The 14,729-nt window shown below is 48.3% G+C and overlaps 4 protein-coding genes across 4 annotated transcripts; 2 read left to right on the forward strand and 2 right to left on the reverse strand.

The window, feature by feature from the left end:
• Positions 1–349: 349 nt before the first annotated feature.
• Positions 350–4,097, reverse strand: ACHE_10166A (uncharacterized protein; the record flags this gene model as incomplete). The annotated part of the gene is made up of 3 exons (XM_043276253.1): positions 350–364; positions 420–1,880; positions 1,935–4,097. 3 exons carry the CDS (start codon positions 4,095–4,097, stop codon positions 350–352), a joined length of 3,639 nt encoding a protein of 1,212 aa, XP_043131286.1.
• Positions 4,098–5,810: 1,713 nt separating this feature from the next.
• On the reverse strand, positions 5,811–6,331 carry ACHE_10167A (uncharacterized protein; the record flags this gene model as incomplete). The annotated part of the gene is made up of 2 exons (XM_043276264.1): positions 5,811–5,986; positions 6,040–6,331. 2 exons carry the CDS (start codon positions 6,329–6,331, stop codon positions 5,811–5,813), a joined length of 468 nt encoding a protein of 155 aa, XP_043131287.1.
• A 2,768-nt stretch (positions 6,332–9,099) lies between these two features.
• ACHE_10168S (uncharacterized protein) lies at positions 9,100–10,823 on the forward strand (the record flags this gene model as incomplete). Its single annotated transcript, XM_043276275.1, has 4 exons — positions 9,100–9,305; positions 9,359–9,472; positions 9,531–9,679; positions 9,745–10,823. 4 exons carry the CDS (start codon positions 9,100–9,102, stop codon positions 10,821–10,823), a joined length of 1,548 nt encoding a protein of 515 aa, XP_043131288.1.
• An 884-nt stretch (positions 10,824–11,707) lies between these two features.
• On the forward strand, positions 11,708–11,959 carry ACHE_10169S (uncharacterized protein; the record flags this gene model as incomplete). Its single annotated transcript, XM_043276286.1, has 1 exon — positions 11,708–11,959. The coding sequence occupies one exon, from the start codon at positions 11,708–11,710 to the stop codon at positions 11,957–11,959; it is 252 nt and encodes an 83-aa protein (XP_043131289.1).
• Between the last annotated feature and the right edge of the window lie 2,770 nt (positions 11,960–14,729).

A 14,729-nucleotide genomic window follows, 5' to 3' on the forward strand; every position in this document is an offset into this window, starting at 1 on the left:
TTCAATCCTTCAATAGAGGCTCGCCCCCTAGCTACAGCATTGCTCCGTTGCCCGACGAGGCCAAGCGCACGAATTGAAGAGGGGAGTACGATAGGAAATGGGTTATCTCATCCGAAATGAAGACAATGCCACTGTAATTAAGAGAGGCATGAGAAACAAATTTATTAGCTACATAACCCATATCGATATCATATCATAAAATCTAAGCAACCATGCCCTAGTCATGAAGAGCGACAGAAAAGAAAAACCGAAATCGCAAAGCAATAAAAACTAAAGACCGGGTATCTTGAAAAAACGGCATCAACTGACGCCGCTAACTCAGAAAACCTCCCAATATAAACGCCGTAAATCAAGTGTTGACACCCTAATTCAATCAGTTAGCAAGCGTAAGCAGAATAACGAGGGCAAGGGGGACATACGAATAAATATCCCAACTCCCTAGTCCCCAGCCTCGACACATTTTTTGACGCATTCTCATCCAGCGCACCCTCGATCAGCTCACGCTTCTTATCCTGCAATTCCAAGATTCGGTCTTCAACAGTCTTCTCAACCAAAATCCGATGGACTTGTACCTCGCGCTGTTGTCCAATGCGATGCGCGCGATCAATCGCCTGCTCCTCAATATACGGGTTCCAGAAGGGATCGAAGACGATGACCTGCGAGGCGGCAACGAGGTTCAGGCCCGAGTTTCCGGCTTTCAGCGACACAAGCATGATCTTGCAGTCCGGTTGGTCGGTGAAGTCGAGGACGGCGGCATTGCGGTCCGGGGGTCGCATGCTGCCGTCGTAGCGGCGGTAGTTCCAGCCACGTCGGGCAATGGGGACTTCGAGCAGATCCAGAAGGGAGGTGAACTGAGAAAAGATGATTGTCTTCTCGCCTTCTTGGCGGTCCTCAATTGCCTGCAGGATTTCCATGGTTTTGTCGATTTTAGCGCTAGAAACCCAGTTCTTTTCGAGGCGGCGGAGGTACTTGCGCTTGGCCTTCTGGTTGCGCATACCTTCCTTCTTCAGCTCGGCGAGGGTCTTCTTGGGTTTCTTGGTCTTCCTCCCCTTGCCTTTGCCCTTGTCCTTGTCAGAGTAGCCAAAGCCGTTGTCCTTGACGATAAACTTGGAAAGATCCTCGCCATCGCTCTCGCTCTCGCTATCGGTCTCATCGGGGTCTTCCTCCGCAACGGACTTCTCAGGTGCAACCTCCTCAGTCTCATCAGAGACATCCGGGAAGTGGACTTTGTTGAACGTAACGTGATCGGTGATCTTCTTGGTATCGACTTTGCCACGGCAGTTCGGACATTTCACCTCGATAGACCCATCAACACCGTGTCGCACAGCCTGAGATGGATCCGAGATCCTCGAAAAGCACTCCGCACAGGTACTGTGTCCACAAGGGAAGAAAATGATAGGATTATCAACAGCATCGATACAAATCGGACACTCAAGCTCCTGGTTATCCTTCAAACGAATCACAACCTCACTGGGGAACGCTTTGGCATTCGCGACCAGATCAACTTCGTTCGTGTTTGCATTTGTCTCGACGTTGACGCTGAAATCCGACATCAGATGCGGATGGCAGCAGGCTTGGCGAAGTCGCAACAACAGGACAAGAATGCTGGAGTAATTCCGTCCAACCGTGCCGGCCTTCAGGTATTTGTTGAAGGTGACTTGCGTTTGAGTCTCCAGAGAAGTGTACAGTTCTCGTTCGTCCTCGCTGAAAATCCCATACACCTTTTCTGAAACTCGCGGGGGTAGCTGCAGAATAGGCTTTCCGTCAATCTTGGAGTACTTGGTTCGTCGCAGAAGGACTGCCTTGAGCAGGACTTGAAGCTGTCTCATGGCCTTGTTTCGCGCCGACTCTGGGCCCTTTATGAGCGGCCTCGTGAATTCCTAGTCACTGTATCAGTATCATTCCGGGGTAGATATTCAGATAGCAATACTTACACGGTTGAATCGTTCCAGGTTGGAGTAAGGGCGAATGCGTAGGAACCTCAGCAGCGAATGCAACTCCTCCACGTTGTTCATCATCGGCGTACCACTCATACACCACCGATGCGTGGAATCCAGCTGGCAAGCAGCCAGCGCAGCCTTGGTGTTTCGGTTCTTGATGCACTGGGCCTCGTCAATGATGACCCGATGCCACTTACTTTTAGGACCTAGGCACGGCAGTTGGTTGACAATGGCTGTTGGCAAAGGCTCGTTTGATCCAGACTGCTTGTGTAGCTGCTCATAGTGTTCCTTGCGTTTATACTCCGACGCCAGCGTTCCGAAAGTGGTGAGGACCACGTCGTATTCTTTCAGGTCTCTGAAACTCGTTGATCGTTTTTCACCGTGTAGAACAAAGACGGACAACTGATGCCGCCCGGGTCGTAGCAGTCGCTCGATTTCCCGTTTCCATTGCTGCATCAAAGCAACGGGAGCGATGACCAAGTTCGACTTGCACTCAGGGTTGCTCGATTGGCGTGAGACCATAAGGGCCAGCGCTTGGATGGTCTTCCCGAGACCCATGTCGTCGGCCAGGATTCCGCCTCTCGTTTCGCTGTCTTCCATCGACTTCATCCAGGCCAATCCCAGCTTTTGGTGCTCCAATAGCGTCACCTTGAGGGCCTCCGGAGTACCCTCGCGATTCTGCTTAGATAACTCCATATCAGGTCTGATATTTTCAAGCAGCTGTTTGATCTCTTCCGCGGTCTTCTTCGGGTCTGCACCGTCTCCATAAAGGTCATTGAAGCCAAGAGAATCAAAAGTTGGGTTGTTAAACCCGTAGTCCAGGGTACGGGAGATTGCATCTTCAGTCTTGAAAGGAGTGCCCGGGAATCCACCATACACAGACCTCCCCGCTTGATCTAGTAACTGACGTCCTGCATTGAGCCTTGCCATGGTATTCTGCAAGACATTGGGGCCATACATTGGGCCAGGACCAGATCCTGCCTCAAAAGCACTTGGACCAGGCGCCGGTTGATAGACAGAGTTGTAGGCTTGGCTCATCTGTTTGTATGGAGGCATCGGCGAGAGTCCCATGCTAGGAGTCCACATTCCCGGTGGCTCATTTCGTGCAAACGAGGAGCCTCGAGGACAAGCCCAGAAATCACTTGGGGTTATTTCCTGGATGTCACTGTCATCATTCTCCTGCTTGAGTGACGGAAGTTGGGGATTGGTTGGCGGGGCCTTATTTGAATTGAAACTAGACATTAAATGTCTGGGTTGATGATCGGAGACACTGCGCAGAAACGCCGATGACGATTCATGTGCGGGATGGAAGAGTCGAGTCAGGTCAATCGCCGGCAGAGTCGGGGCCTGAGCCTGGGCTGGAGCTGGAGTCGGAGCGGGGGACGCAGGAAATGGAAGCGAAGAACCGGAGTAGTACGTGCATGTCGAGCTCTGAGCAGACGCAGGCCGTGGTAGCTCTCGCAGCTGTTCTTGTGTTCGTTCCCGCGGGCGCTCAAACAGACCATCGTGAAGCATCCGCGCATACTCTTCATCCCGCCGTTCCTGCTCCTTCCGCTCCTTCAACCATTGTTCTGCCTTCCTCTGCTCATCTTGAAATGCAAGCATTGTATCCTCGTCATCCAGACCCAGTAGCTGTCGTAAGTCGTCTGCGCCATCGTACTCGTCGCTGTCGTCCTGCGTGGACTGGTCAAGCTGACTCGATGTAGGAGGGAGGTATGCGTCGCTTTGAATTCGCTTGTTGCGCGGTCGCATGCCGTCTGAGGATTCATCCGTGTATCGACGCTTCCGAATAGAAAGATCGTGGGATCGTTGCGCTGGAGTGAAGCTGGGGGACTGGTCCCGGCCCCATCGAGGCGGCGGTGGCGCGGAGTCGTCGAACGGGCTCACGTCGTAGGCGCCGTCAAGTTGTGCTGCTGATAGCATCGCGGAGGCAGGAGGAGCTGGCGTTGCTGAGTTATTGTTCGGGCTCGGTTTTGGCGATGGTTCACCGCGACGTCGGGCCAGTTGCGATTGCAAGGATTTAATGGTGTCGAGGATCTCTTGTCGTTCTTCGACGGCGTCCGGGCGCTGTTCGTCAAGGCTCTGCAGGATGACTTCGTGAAGTTGAAGATCCTCCATGATGTCCTCAATGGACGCATCATTGGAGGGGTCAGCCATGGTTTTAAATAGGTAGCTGCTGCCAGGTGATCCGTCTGCCTGGTGAATGAGGTGTAAGAAGCTGCTGCTGCTGCAAGGCTGGCCGGCCGTTCAGGGAAAAACCCTGGAATTTTCCAGTATGACCACGGCCAGCCAATGGATCGGCCCGTAGTTAAAGCTGGGCAAAAATTCTCTTTCTTTTTTTGGAATGAGGGAAAGAGGGAAAGAGGGAAAGAGGGGATACCAACGGGCGAGAGTGTCACCGTTCGAGGCGCGTACAACTCGAGGCTGAGTTGGGATTGCCCTGTCTTGGCATTGCCTCTTCTACATCAGTTCATATTCTGCTACACATATTGAGAGATACAACTACAATAAACGTGCTGGATTTAGTCTCTATTTATCCCTTTTTATTCTTTTCGAATTTATTTTCATTATATTTCTTCCCGCGGACGAAATAACTACCCCATGTCGGTGATTTGTAGCCTCACTGTCCACGCAACACATACGAAGCGAAAAAGCAACAACCAAGACATACGCAAGACACTGTCTCCGTTGGTATGCTATGCTGAGCTGAAAGCATCATCCCCGTCATAGCCTGCACTTGGACCAACTTGGTCAGTCCGGTTCGAAACCAGCCTGGTAAAACGGCGATCCACGTCCGCGGGTACAGAGGTAGTCTGCTTCTTTAACGAGCCAGTTGAAAGGGAGGATAAGGGAGGATAGAGAAATGGAAATCACCGGGACTCGTTACACAGATGGACAGGTTACTGCGAGAGCGCTTTTGGATAATGGCGTAGCTGTACACATTCTATCTATGGAGAGAATAAGGATCGGAGACCAAAACTTCATTCGACCAGTACCGACATCATCGAATGAAGCATAAGTGAAACCAGTGTAGCCAAGTGGCAGTATCTATTGGCTTCTCTGCTCTACCAGCAACTCGAAAGCGTTCATAGACACCGCGTACAACCCCCATGCTGTCAGTCAAATTCCACTCCGGACTGGAACGACCACAGCGTACAATCATTTCTACCCTTCATCCAAGAATCAACAATTTCATCATCGCTCATACCCTTATACAGCTGATCATCTCCGGCCTACTTTCTCGCCGTTGAAACACAATGATTATCCCATGCCTCGTCTTTCAACGCATAGATCTCCTGATACGGGTCTACTATGAAAATATCAATAGGTGTCCAGGGGAAAAAGCAGGGGGAACATCAGTAATTTACCAAAATCAGGGTCATTCCCTTTTGTCCTGTTATGAGCACCTTGTCTAAAATACTAGTATACGGCGTTTCGGAATCTGGAGCGCCGGAGTCTGGGGTGAGGTAGACATAACAGCGGGTTATTTCTGAGTTGTTGTTTTGCTTTTCTTTTTTTCTTGATCTTTTTTGTGGAGGTGATGAAGAGGGTAATGCAGCATTATCGGTATATTGAAAGTCAGGCTATGGCCTAATTAGGTTACCATGGCGCTGTAAGGTAGAAAACTGATATCCATGATGAACAAGAGAATATCTAGGATTATGTTTCTATCTGAGTACTCTCGATTCCTAGTAGTACGAAGGCAAGAATATTGAGTACGTAGTATTGTAGGAGCTGTCTGGATTCAATACTGTAGGGCGCAGAGAGCATCAATAACGACTCTTTGAAGCGACGAAGCATAAATCGGAGTATCCTAATTACTCTTCCTGCTGCATAGCATCTCCACTATCATCCATCGTTTTTTGTCCTTCAGTTTCTCATCCTTCGCTTCTTATTCTCGTATTTCTTATCTTCCTTATCCTCCGGCCCTTCATTCCTCGTGTCTATGTTATTATCCTCATCCGGCTTCCTATGCCCCTGCGCCAACCACTTGTCAATCGTGTCTTGATCCGGCCATTTGGGCATATTAAGGATGCTGAAATCCACTAGAAAGTATCAGCTCGAATCCAGAAACAATAAAAAGAGACTAAAGACTAACAAAGGATTTCCGGGATTCTCAGCTTCTCTGGGAGATCCATATACCAGCTAATCGTGGCCATCTCTGCTCCAACAGCTTCAAGGCGCCTGAACACTTCGCTCTCGGTCAGATTTTCAGTCGAATTCGAGACTTTGGACTCTGCGAAGTCATCTTTCTTCTTGTAAGATTTCTTTTGAGTCGTCCTTGTAGTGACATCAGGCTTCTTAGGAATCGGGGCACTGTCGGATGCTGAGGCGGATCTCTTCTGGGGAATTATAGAGGGTTGGTCGCTTTTTACTTCGGGGATTGCCATATTTGCTCTTGAGAGTTGTTGAAGTAGCAGAGTACGAATATTTTACGTAGACGTCATTCATTCAGCGCCTATATTTTCCGGCAGCGAAGGAGGAGTCTGGTATATATGACCTAATTGGCCTCGGGAACAAACAACCATCAGTGTTTCGAAACCCTCCATCCTGCGTCTGCTGCTATAATTATTAGTACTGTTTTTTATGTTGTTTTTTTTTTTTGTAATCGATCTGGTATGACCATTTTCTTGGTTGAAACTAAGAAATTAAAGCTGAATATTGAGATTTTAGCAATTCCCATCCCAACTCGTAACTCCTCCCTCCTCCCTCAACTGTCAAGCATGAGTCTTAAGTTTCTCCAAGGGTACAGGATCCAGCAACAACATAGATATATCGAATAATGACAAACGATAGCCTCGATTGTGTTGATTGCGAGGCAATAACTCTCTCACTGGGCAGGGCTGATTATGAACAGTTTATACTGGGCTATATTCTGCTCAATCCGCTTATAGTGCTGCAGTTGTCTTTCCCGGGCGGACTGTTAGGTAATTTGAGAGGCAGGTAGAGTACCAATTTGCTTATATAGATATGGGTCGTCTTGTTTTGGCTGTATTGGACATCAGAGCTGAGCCAGAGTTCTGGCTAGTATCTGACGATGTACATTTCTCGGACGCCCCAGGGGTCCTTGGGAGCTCGGTTGCTAAGTTTTCTCTTGTTTTCTTTTGCTAGATGCAGATAATAAGCGGAGAGACTTTTACAGCAACATGAATCATTTCATCAGCCAATAGGGCATCTATAAGTATGACGCTTCTTTTGGAGCACAGAGAGGATATGCTAGCATCTGGCAATATTATATTATACGAATAATCCACACATCTTCCTTCAATTCATCCTACCCACTCGGCTCAGACTCAGACCCTCCATCTGAATCAAATCGCCCAACGAGTTCGTAGCTCCCACTTCTTGCGTGGAGACCGATTTTATCGTAAAAAACTGTCTCCCGGGTTCAGTTGGATGGTCGTGATTTGGTATTTCCGCTCAAGAACGAGGGCATGCATTCTTTTCGCCATCCCGGGCACTGAACTTTGTTTTGGGTCAATTCGACACAGGCTTCCTCTTACACCCGGGCAGGTCTTATGCACAAACTGGTGCATATATGTCGATCCCGATGAAGTAGGGATCGCGAAAGCAATGTCGTTCTGTTTATCCGCGTCTCTGAAGAAGTATCAAACGAACATCAAGGTCATTCTCTGAGCTCATCAGATGAATTGGTACATCTTGGCTCTGACATCCACGGCAGAGAATTACGGTAACTGTCATATACTATAGGCCTTTTGAAACCCATTGGCATGTTCTCTATCTGTATTGCTACTCCTTTTTTGATTTCTTCCAATTTGCACTACTTGGTTCAGCAACCAATCAAGCATTGCCAGCGGCGAAATGATTAGCCATCTGGCATTGCGCACCATCCTCGTGCATCCCCATCCCGTATTCAACTTCCGTTCCGGGTTGGAACATTCCGATTTCAGATCGGTAACTGCTTTTTTTTTTGAAAATATGCCTCATAAGATCTTTCAGACAATAACACCAGAGATATAAGATGATAATCATGATAATCGTAACTAGGAGGACAGGTAGCAGAAAAAGAGTCGGAAAAGAAAGGAAGAACCTAGCGTCAGATAGGAATAACTTTGCTTGGTTGTCACATCTGCCGATGTGCATTCCGGCATGCTTCCATGCAGCCTATGTGAATAAACTAGAGTCATCAAAGTAGTCAATAGGCACCTGTCGTACGTTCCTTCAGTCTAACTCTCCTCAAGATTCTTGATCGGGCGACGGGGCCGTCATATTGTTCCATTTCCTCATTCGGACTAGTAGTGAGAACAGAGATAAAAATCTGACAAACGCGATCCATCCCAATTTCCAACACTTCGTATACTCCGGAAGTGTAATAAATGCTATGACCTAATGAGACCGTGAGACTACTCCGGAGGGCAATGGGCATCGAGACGACCCGGCTGGCACAATGGTCCATTTTTGTACGGAGTAACGGACGATGTGACGATCTTATACTGGCTCGCAATGTCACGAGAAACAGCCCGAAACGAAAGTTTCCGAGCAACACCGGATAAACTACGGAATATCGACCACTTGTATGCATCCGGATAGTGTTTTCCGGAAACCGCAGCTGGCCGCATGAACCCGGAATGATTCGCTCGCATCCCGAAGACAATGCACACCGCTGCCCGCTATTCGCCCTTGCTCAGTTGCCATTCCAACAATCGGACATTCCAATGGCGCGAAAGAAAGACCCCTTCGGGTATGGTCCGGAATAAACTCTCCAGCCCAGACGATGATCCCTGCCAATTCGCGGACCTTCCGAGAGACAAGCCGACCATGCGTCCACAAAAATCGTTTGAAATTCCCGAATACTGCAAGTGCAGGTCGGTAAGTGCCCGATCCTGATGTCACTGTGACCCGGCACGGTGATGTCCGGATCGATAGCGTACTCCATCTTAGCATATTGGGATTAAATCCCCATACGACCGTGTCGTCCACCCCGCGGTGGACCGGAATAAGACGCGGGGAGCGACCCACCCCCGAAGTGGCCCAAGCTGGGTGTGGAGAGAAAGTGAGTGAGCGATTAACAATTTCCCGGTTGAAGACCCTGGCGCGATGGTTATGTGCAGGTATAAAAACCCCCAGGTCGGCCCGATTTTGCATTTCGTGTTTCATCCGTCCCTGCCAACCATCCGAGTCAAGAAATTTTTTAACCATGTCCGACGACAAATCGGAGATTCAGCCCGACAATGGCACCCTCGAGAAGGGAGAGGCTGTTCATGAGGATGTCGTTAAGGATCCCGTCCAATTGACGGCATTAACACCGGAGGAATTGGTTCTGGAAAAGAAACTGGTGCGCCGGATCGATATTTTGATTATGCCATTGATTATTCTGGTTTATCTCATGAACTACATCGATCGGTAAGTCACTACTCGAAGAGATTCTGCAGATTCTCACTGACAATCGACTCTAGTAACAATTATGCGGCCGCCAAGCTTCAAGGTCTCGAACAAGACCTTCACCTCAATGACCAGCAATACCAGACTGGTCTCTCGATTCTATTTGTGGGTTACATTCTCATGATGACGTGAGTATTCCTGGTCATCTGCACGCGGAAATGCAACCTCTGATAGAACCCGACACAGACCGTCCAACTTGCTGCTGAATTACGTCGGACACCCATCGCTCTACCTCGGATTCTTTGTTTGTGCTTGGGGTCTCGTGTCGGCTCTGACCAGCCAGGTCAAGGGCTATGGCGGTATCGTCGCCTGCCGTTTCATCATGGGTTTCGTCGGTTAGTACCCTGTTCCCGCATTAGTATTTATCTCTTCTATTTACTAACATATATTATCCATGCAGAGGCCCCCTTCTTCTCCGGAGTCCTTTTCTACCTCTCGAAATGGTATACAAAGAAAGAGCTCGGTCTCCGGATGAGTATCTTCTACTCTGGTTCCTTGCTGAGCGGTGCATTCGGAAACCTGATCGCAGCGGGTATCCTGGATGGTATGGACGGCAAGCGCGGTATCACAGCATGGCAATGGCTCTATATCATCGAAGGCGCGATCACCGTTACCTTTGGCCTTATCATTACCGTGGTCCTCCCCGACTTCCCCGAAAACTGGAAGATGCTCTCTGAGGAGATGAGAAGTGTCGCCGCCCGTCGGTTAGCAGTGGACGCAGCCGAAGTCGATATCGACGACAGCGGCAGCAAGGGCCAAATTCAAGGTCTCAAAGATGCATTGTGCGACATCAAGACCTACATGCTGGCCATCGCCTTCCATTGCATCGTCGGTGCGAGTGGTTTCCAGAACTACTTCCCCAGTCTCACTGAACAACTCTACGACGACAAGATAATCTCGCTCGTGCTGGTCGCACCGCCTTACATTTTCATGGTCTTTTTCTCCTTGGCCCACTCCCACTTTTCCGACCGCTTCAACAACCGCTTCTGGTTCTTCATCTACCCCATCCCCATCACCATCGTGGGCTACGTCCTCTACATGGAAACGACATCCTTCGGCTCCCGCTATGCCTCTTTTTTCCTCATGATCTTCGTCTTCACCCAATTCGGAACTTTCTTCTCCTGGATCGCTAACGCCATCCCTCGTCCGCCCGCTAAGCGTGCCGCCGCATATGGTTTCATCAACGCCATCGGTAACTCCGCTAGTATCTGGACCCCCTACACGTACCGTGACCAGGATCAGCCTGGATATAAGCCCGCGATGGGTGTTTGCATTGCGCTGCAGATTCTCGCCGCGATCATGGCCATTGCTCTCGACCAGTACACGCGGCACCAGAACAGACAGCTTGCGAGAATGGAGGATATGGAGGTTGAACTGTCGGGCAGGGACCGGCGGAAGTTGGAGAAGACGGCGCAGATGAATAATATTGGACTTGAGCAGGCGAGACAGTTGCAGCGGGGTTTCAGGTTTATGCTGTAAACGTATCTCTTGTTTTTGTTTTTGTTTTGTCTTTGGTCTATGGGCGATTTGAATGATACCAATTTATTCCATATTTGAATGAATGATAAGTGATTATTGATGAATGAATTCTTTTTGATACCATAAATCCAAGTATAATTATTTTCATATGCTCTAGGGCTGTCCTCTGGAAGATCGCCGTCAGCCTCGACCTACACAGCCTCAAGCAACAACTCATCCCCGAACTCGGATTCCATTATTTACAAATTCTCGTCGTCCCTTTTAACGCTTTATCACTTGTAATCCTTTAAACCCCTTTCAAGCCCTTCATGGACCCGGAACAAATCTCAGGAGCATCGCAGCGCGCGTCGAGAAAGGCCACCTAACGCCCGACGCGATCCTCAACACCCTCACTTGGAAGATAAAGGACCACGGACTCTTTCGCAGGGTTTCAGAGCTTGCATGCCTACACGAAATCTTCGAATCCCTCTGCATCAACGAGAATGGAACGGAAATACTTACTCAATCCGCCTTCATCTCATTCCTCCAGAGCACGGACTTCTACCGCCATCCATGACAAAAGCGGGAGCTCTGATCTATCGCAGCCTTCTCTACATCTCACAAGCACCATTTTATGACTCTACATCTCGGACCTTAATATTCGGGGCCCTCCTCAGAGCCTCCTCTGGACTGACTCCGAACACTCCAGACCCATCTTTGAAGAGGGTCCTGACACTCGATCCAGAGCGCCAGCTAATACCTGCCGCCTTATCTTCCAAAGTCTAGCCACAACACGCGATGGCAAGAAACTGCCGTTCGATTCGGAATACGCGAGGAAGCAAGCTGAGCGTCGAGCGTTTGATTTCTCTGGTGTATTAGGTGAGGAAGGTCGGAGGGAATTCGCAATGACGTACTTCGATGAAGATGGAGATGAGATGTACCATAATTTACTTGATGTATTGTATAATGTTGCGAAGCCGGAGCAGATTGGGCGGGGTAAGCCTCCGAGGGATGGGTTTCGCGTGATTGCTAAGGAGCTTCGTGGTGAGGAGCCGGAACGCCTTCATCATCTGAGTATTCTGCAGGATGAGTTTCGGGATCTTGTGAAACTTGTCTTGGTGATGCAATTTGATTTTAGGGGACTGGGTGATCACTGATCAGATTGAGACAGATGGGGGTTTGGGCCGTGTTGCTCGCTCAGGATCCTAATATGGGGTTTACATGGGAGATGTTTTGACCAGGGTAGTCAATTAATGGTTAGTCCAAACCAATTCACTTCCCCTAATGGAAAAGGAGCTTATTTGGACAGCCGGAGTTATTCGCTGGTTATCACCGTCTCTTATCGTCCCTTGGCAAACCCAGCGAGATAGATATTAAGCACGGGTTTCCTAAGCCAGGTCACATAGCAACCCTGCTGCCCATTCTCTCCCAATTAGGAGCGATTATATCCGGGACAGTGAGCCATGCTTATCTTCGGCTTCACAAGTTCTATAACATTTTTGAGAATACGTCGCCAATCAACGCTGCTACTCTCGCGGAAGAAATGACCGAGGTACCGGATGAGGAACCGGTGATCATCCTTTTAATTTCCGGGAAGCTCACCAAACTTCCGAAAGGCTATTTTCGGATATCATCTCCCGTGGTCTAACCCCGAGAATTCTCCGTTCCTGTTCCAACTCAGTCCCGTTCATGATGTCTTCTGGGGGCGTGATGCTGGTCGATCGGGATGGACACTTGATGGAGATTCTCCATCAAGTGTTTGCTTTTGGGACAAGACGGGATGGAGCTTCGCTGATTTTGGGGAGCGGTCTCAAGCAAATGGCGGTCTCATTGTGTATCTGAGAATGGGATGTACGGTGCTACTGGTTGGAGGGGAGACTGGAAGGTAAATTTGCAAATCGAAGAGATCGAGATGTGGATTGAGGTGTGATAGTTCGGATCATGACGACCCCTGTTCGTCGTCTCTATTTCTTTTGGGGCTCATTTCCCCGTGTTCGTACTCTAGCAGTCAGGACAAACGTGGCATTTCGATGCCTCGTCGCCTGCACTTTTGCGCCTAGTCATATATCATTATAATATCATGCTACTTTGATGCCTTGGTGCAGTCTAGCTTCACTACATGAAACTTGCTACTCCTCTGGCAATTCTCCCATTTCACATCCTCCTATCTCAAGAATACGAAGAAAAACGACAGCATCAAAAGCTAACGAAACACTCCAAGAGGAGCTTTCCCCATCCGCAGACACCAGTCCTCAGATCCGGAACCCCACAGAGCGAGAAAAAATCATGCTAGAGGAATGCCCCCGTCCCAGGTCCACTTCCCATAGGTAAAGTCATCAGATATTATGACTCACCTTATTACAGGAATCGTTCCAAGAACGAGAAGCTGATGAAGCACTACCAACACATGGGCGAGCGTGAAGCGCGAATTCAGTGGATTTTCAAACACACAGGTGAGTATCAGAAGATGCGGGATTAGGGCCTTGAGCTACCTTGTAAGTATTCAATACCTTTCCGTTTTATTCTCCTAATCTGTCACAGATGTTGATTATGAGGTTGCCCAGCAGTATCGGGCGTCGATTGATGTGTGTTAGTATGCGTTGGAGAATTCCATGATTCTGATCAGTCTGATCAGTCTAGCGAGGAATATGAATGGTATGCGCGGTTATAGTATCTGTGAGAAAGCAAAGGGAGATGACCCAGGTCAGGTTAATAATGGATACAATTGGGTACTTTCTGTGAATACTTCATAGACTGACAGGCTGACGATCATACGGCTTATACATAGTAAGAATCAAGAATCAGTCGGTGGGGAAGGAAACTCGACCGTCATCCAGGAAAGCTTTTCTCGATTTCCTCGCCCAAGTGTATGATGGGCGGAGGCATAGAAAATCGAGGACGGGAATGATTGGCACTTCGATACGCCACAGTCACTGTCAAAGGACTCTGTCTAGATCTAGATTCGCTCGTGACCCAGCGAAAGATTTTTCGACGCAATAAATTCAATTCCGATTAACTTATATCTTTTGCAACAATTCATTTTTTCTGCTTGAAGCCACGAGTAAACGATCAGTCAATTTCGGCCTCGAAAATTCTGAAGGTAGAAAGCCTCCTTTAGCATCATTTTTTATTATATTATTTTAATAAAATCTAGCTCTGACTATACAGGGCGTATGTTCTCGACAATGATATTCGACCTGCTCTGACTAAAGATGGGAAAATATAATGTTGCTGGATCAAAACCAGCGAGTCGATATAGCTAGAGTTTGAAGAGAAAGGGAATGGAAAGAAAAGCAATAAAAGAGTTTGATTGTAACTGGAACAATGATTTACTGGCTAAATTGACATTCTTGCGTTCTTCATTGAGGACTTCATCTTACCTACTATTCAGGTTGGGAATGTTATGTCCGTTTTCGGGTTGTAGCCCTACTTCCGAGTTTCCAGGGTGGTCTTCCAACTACATTATCATGACACAAATCCGTGCAGCAGGCTGCACAATATAAAAAAGTATAAATAAGGAGAAGGTTTTTAAAAAGAAAGAAAGAAAGAAGAAGTGTTTTACACTTTAATTTCTCCTTTGGATACATTTCCCAGCCAAGGTTGACCAGTACAAAGAACAGACATGGTAAGCTGTAACGTAATTGATAAGCGAGCGGCGCCGATAAGCGAACGGCGCACTTTCTTCGGATCCTCACATTCAAGCATCAATTACACCACTAAATCACAGTAATCAATTGATTTTATTCATGGATATATATAATAAACCCTTTTTTTATATTATTTGCAAGGCCTAGAGTTATGCCCAGTCCCTCTGCACCTGCTACAGTGTCGCTGAGTTGGCTCAGTCTGTATTTTCCGACTACCTTCCTCGCGTATTTCATGCTCCAGTTGCGCATCAATATCCTTTTGGTTAATCAAACCTTGTCC

This window comes from Aspergillus chevalieri, chromosome 1 (assembly GCF_016861735.1).
Source record: "Aspergillus chevalieri M1 DNA, chromosome 1, nearly complete sequence".
Lineage (NCBI taxonomy): Eukaryota > Fungi > Ascomycota > Eurotiomycetes > Eurotiales > Aspergillaceae > Aspergillus > Aspergillus chevalieri.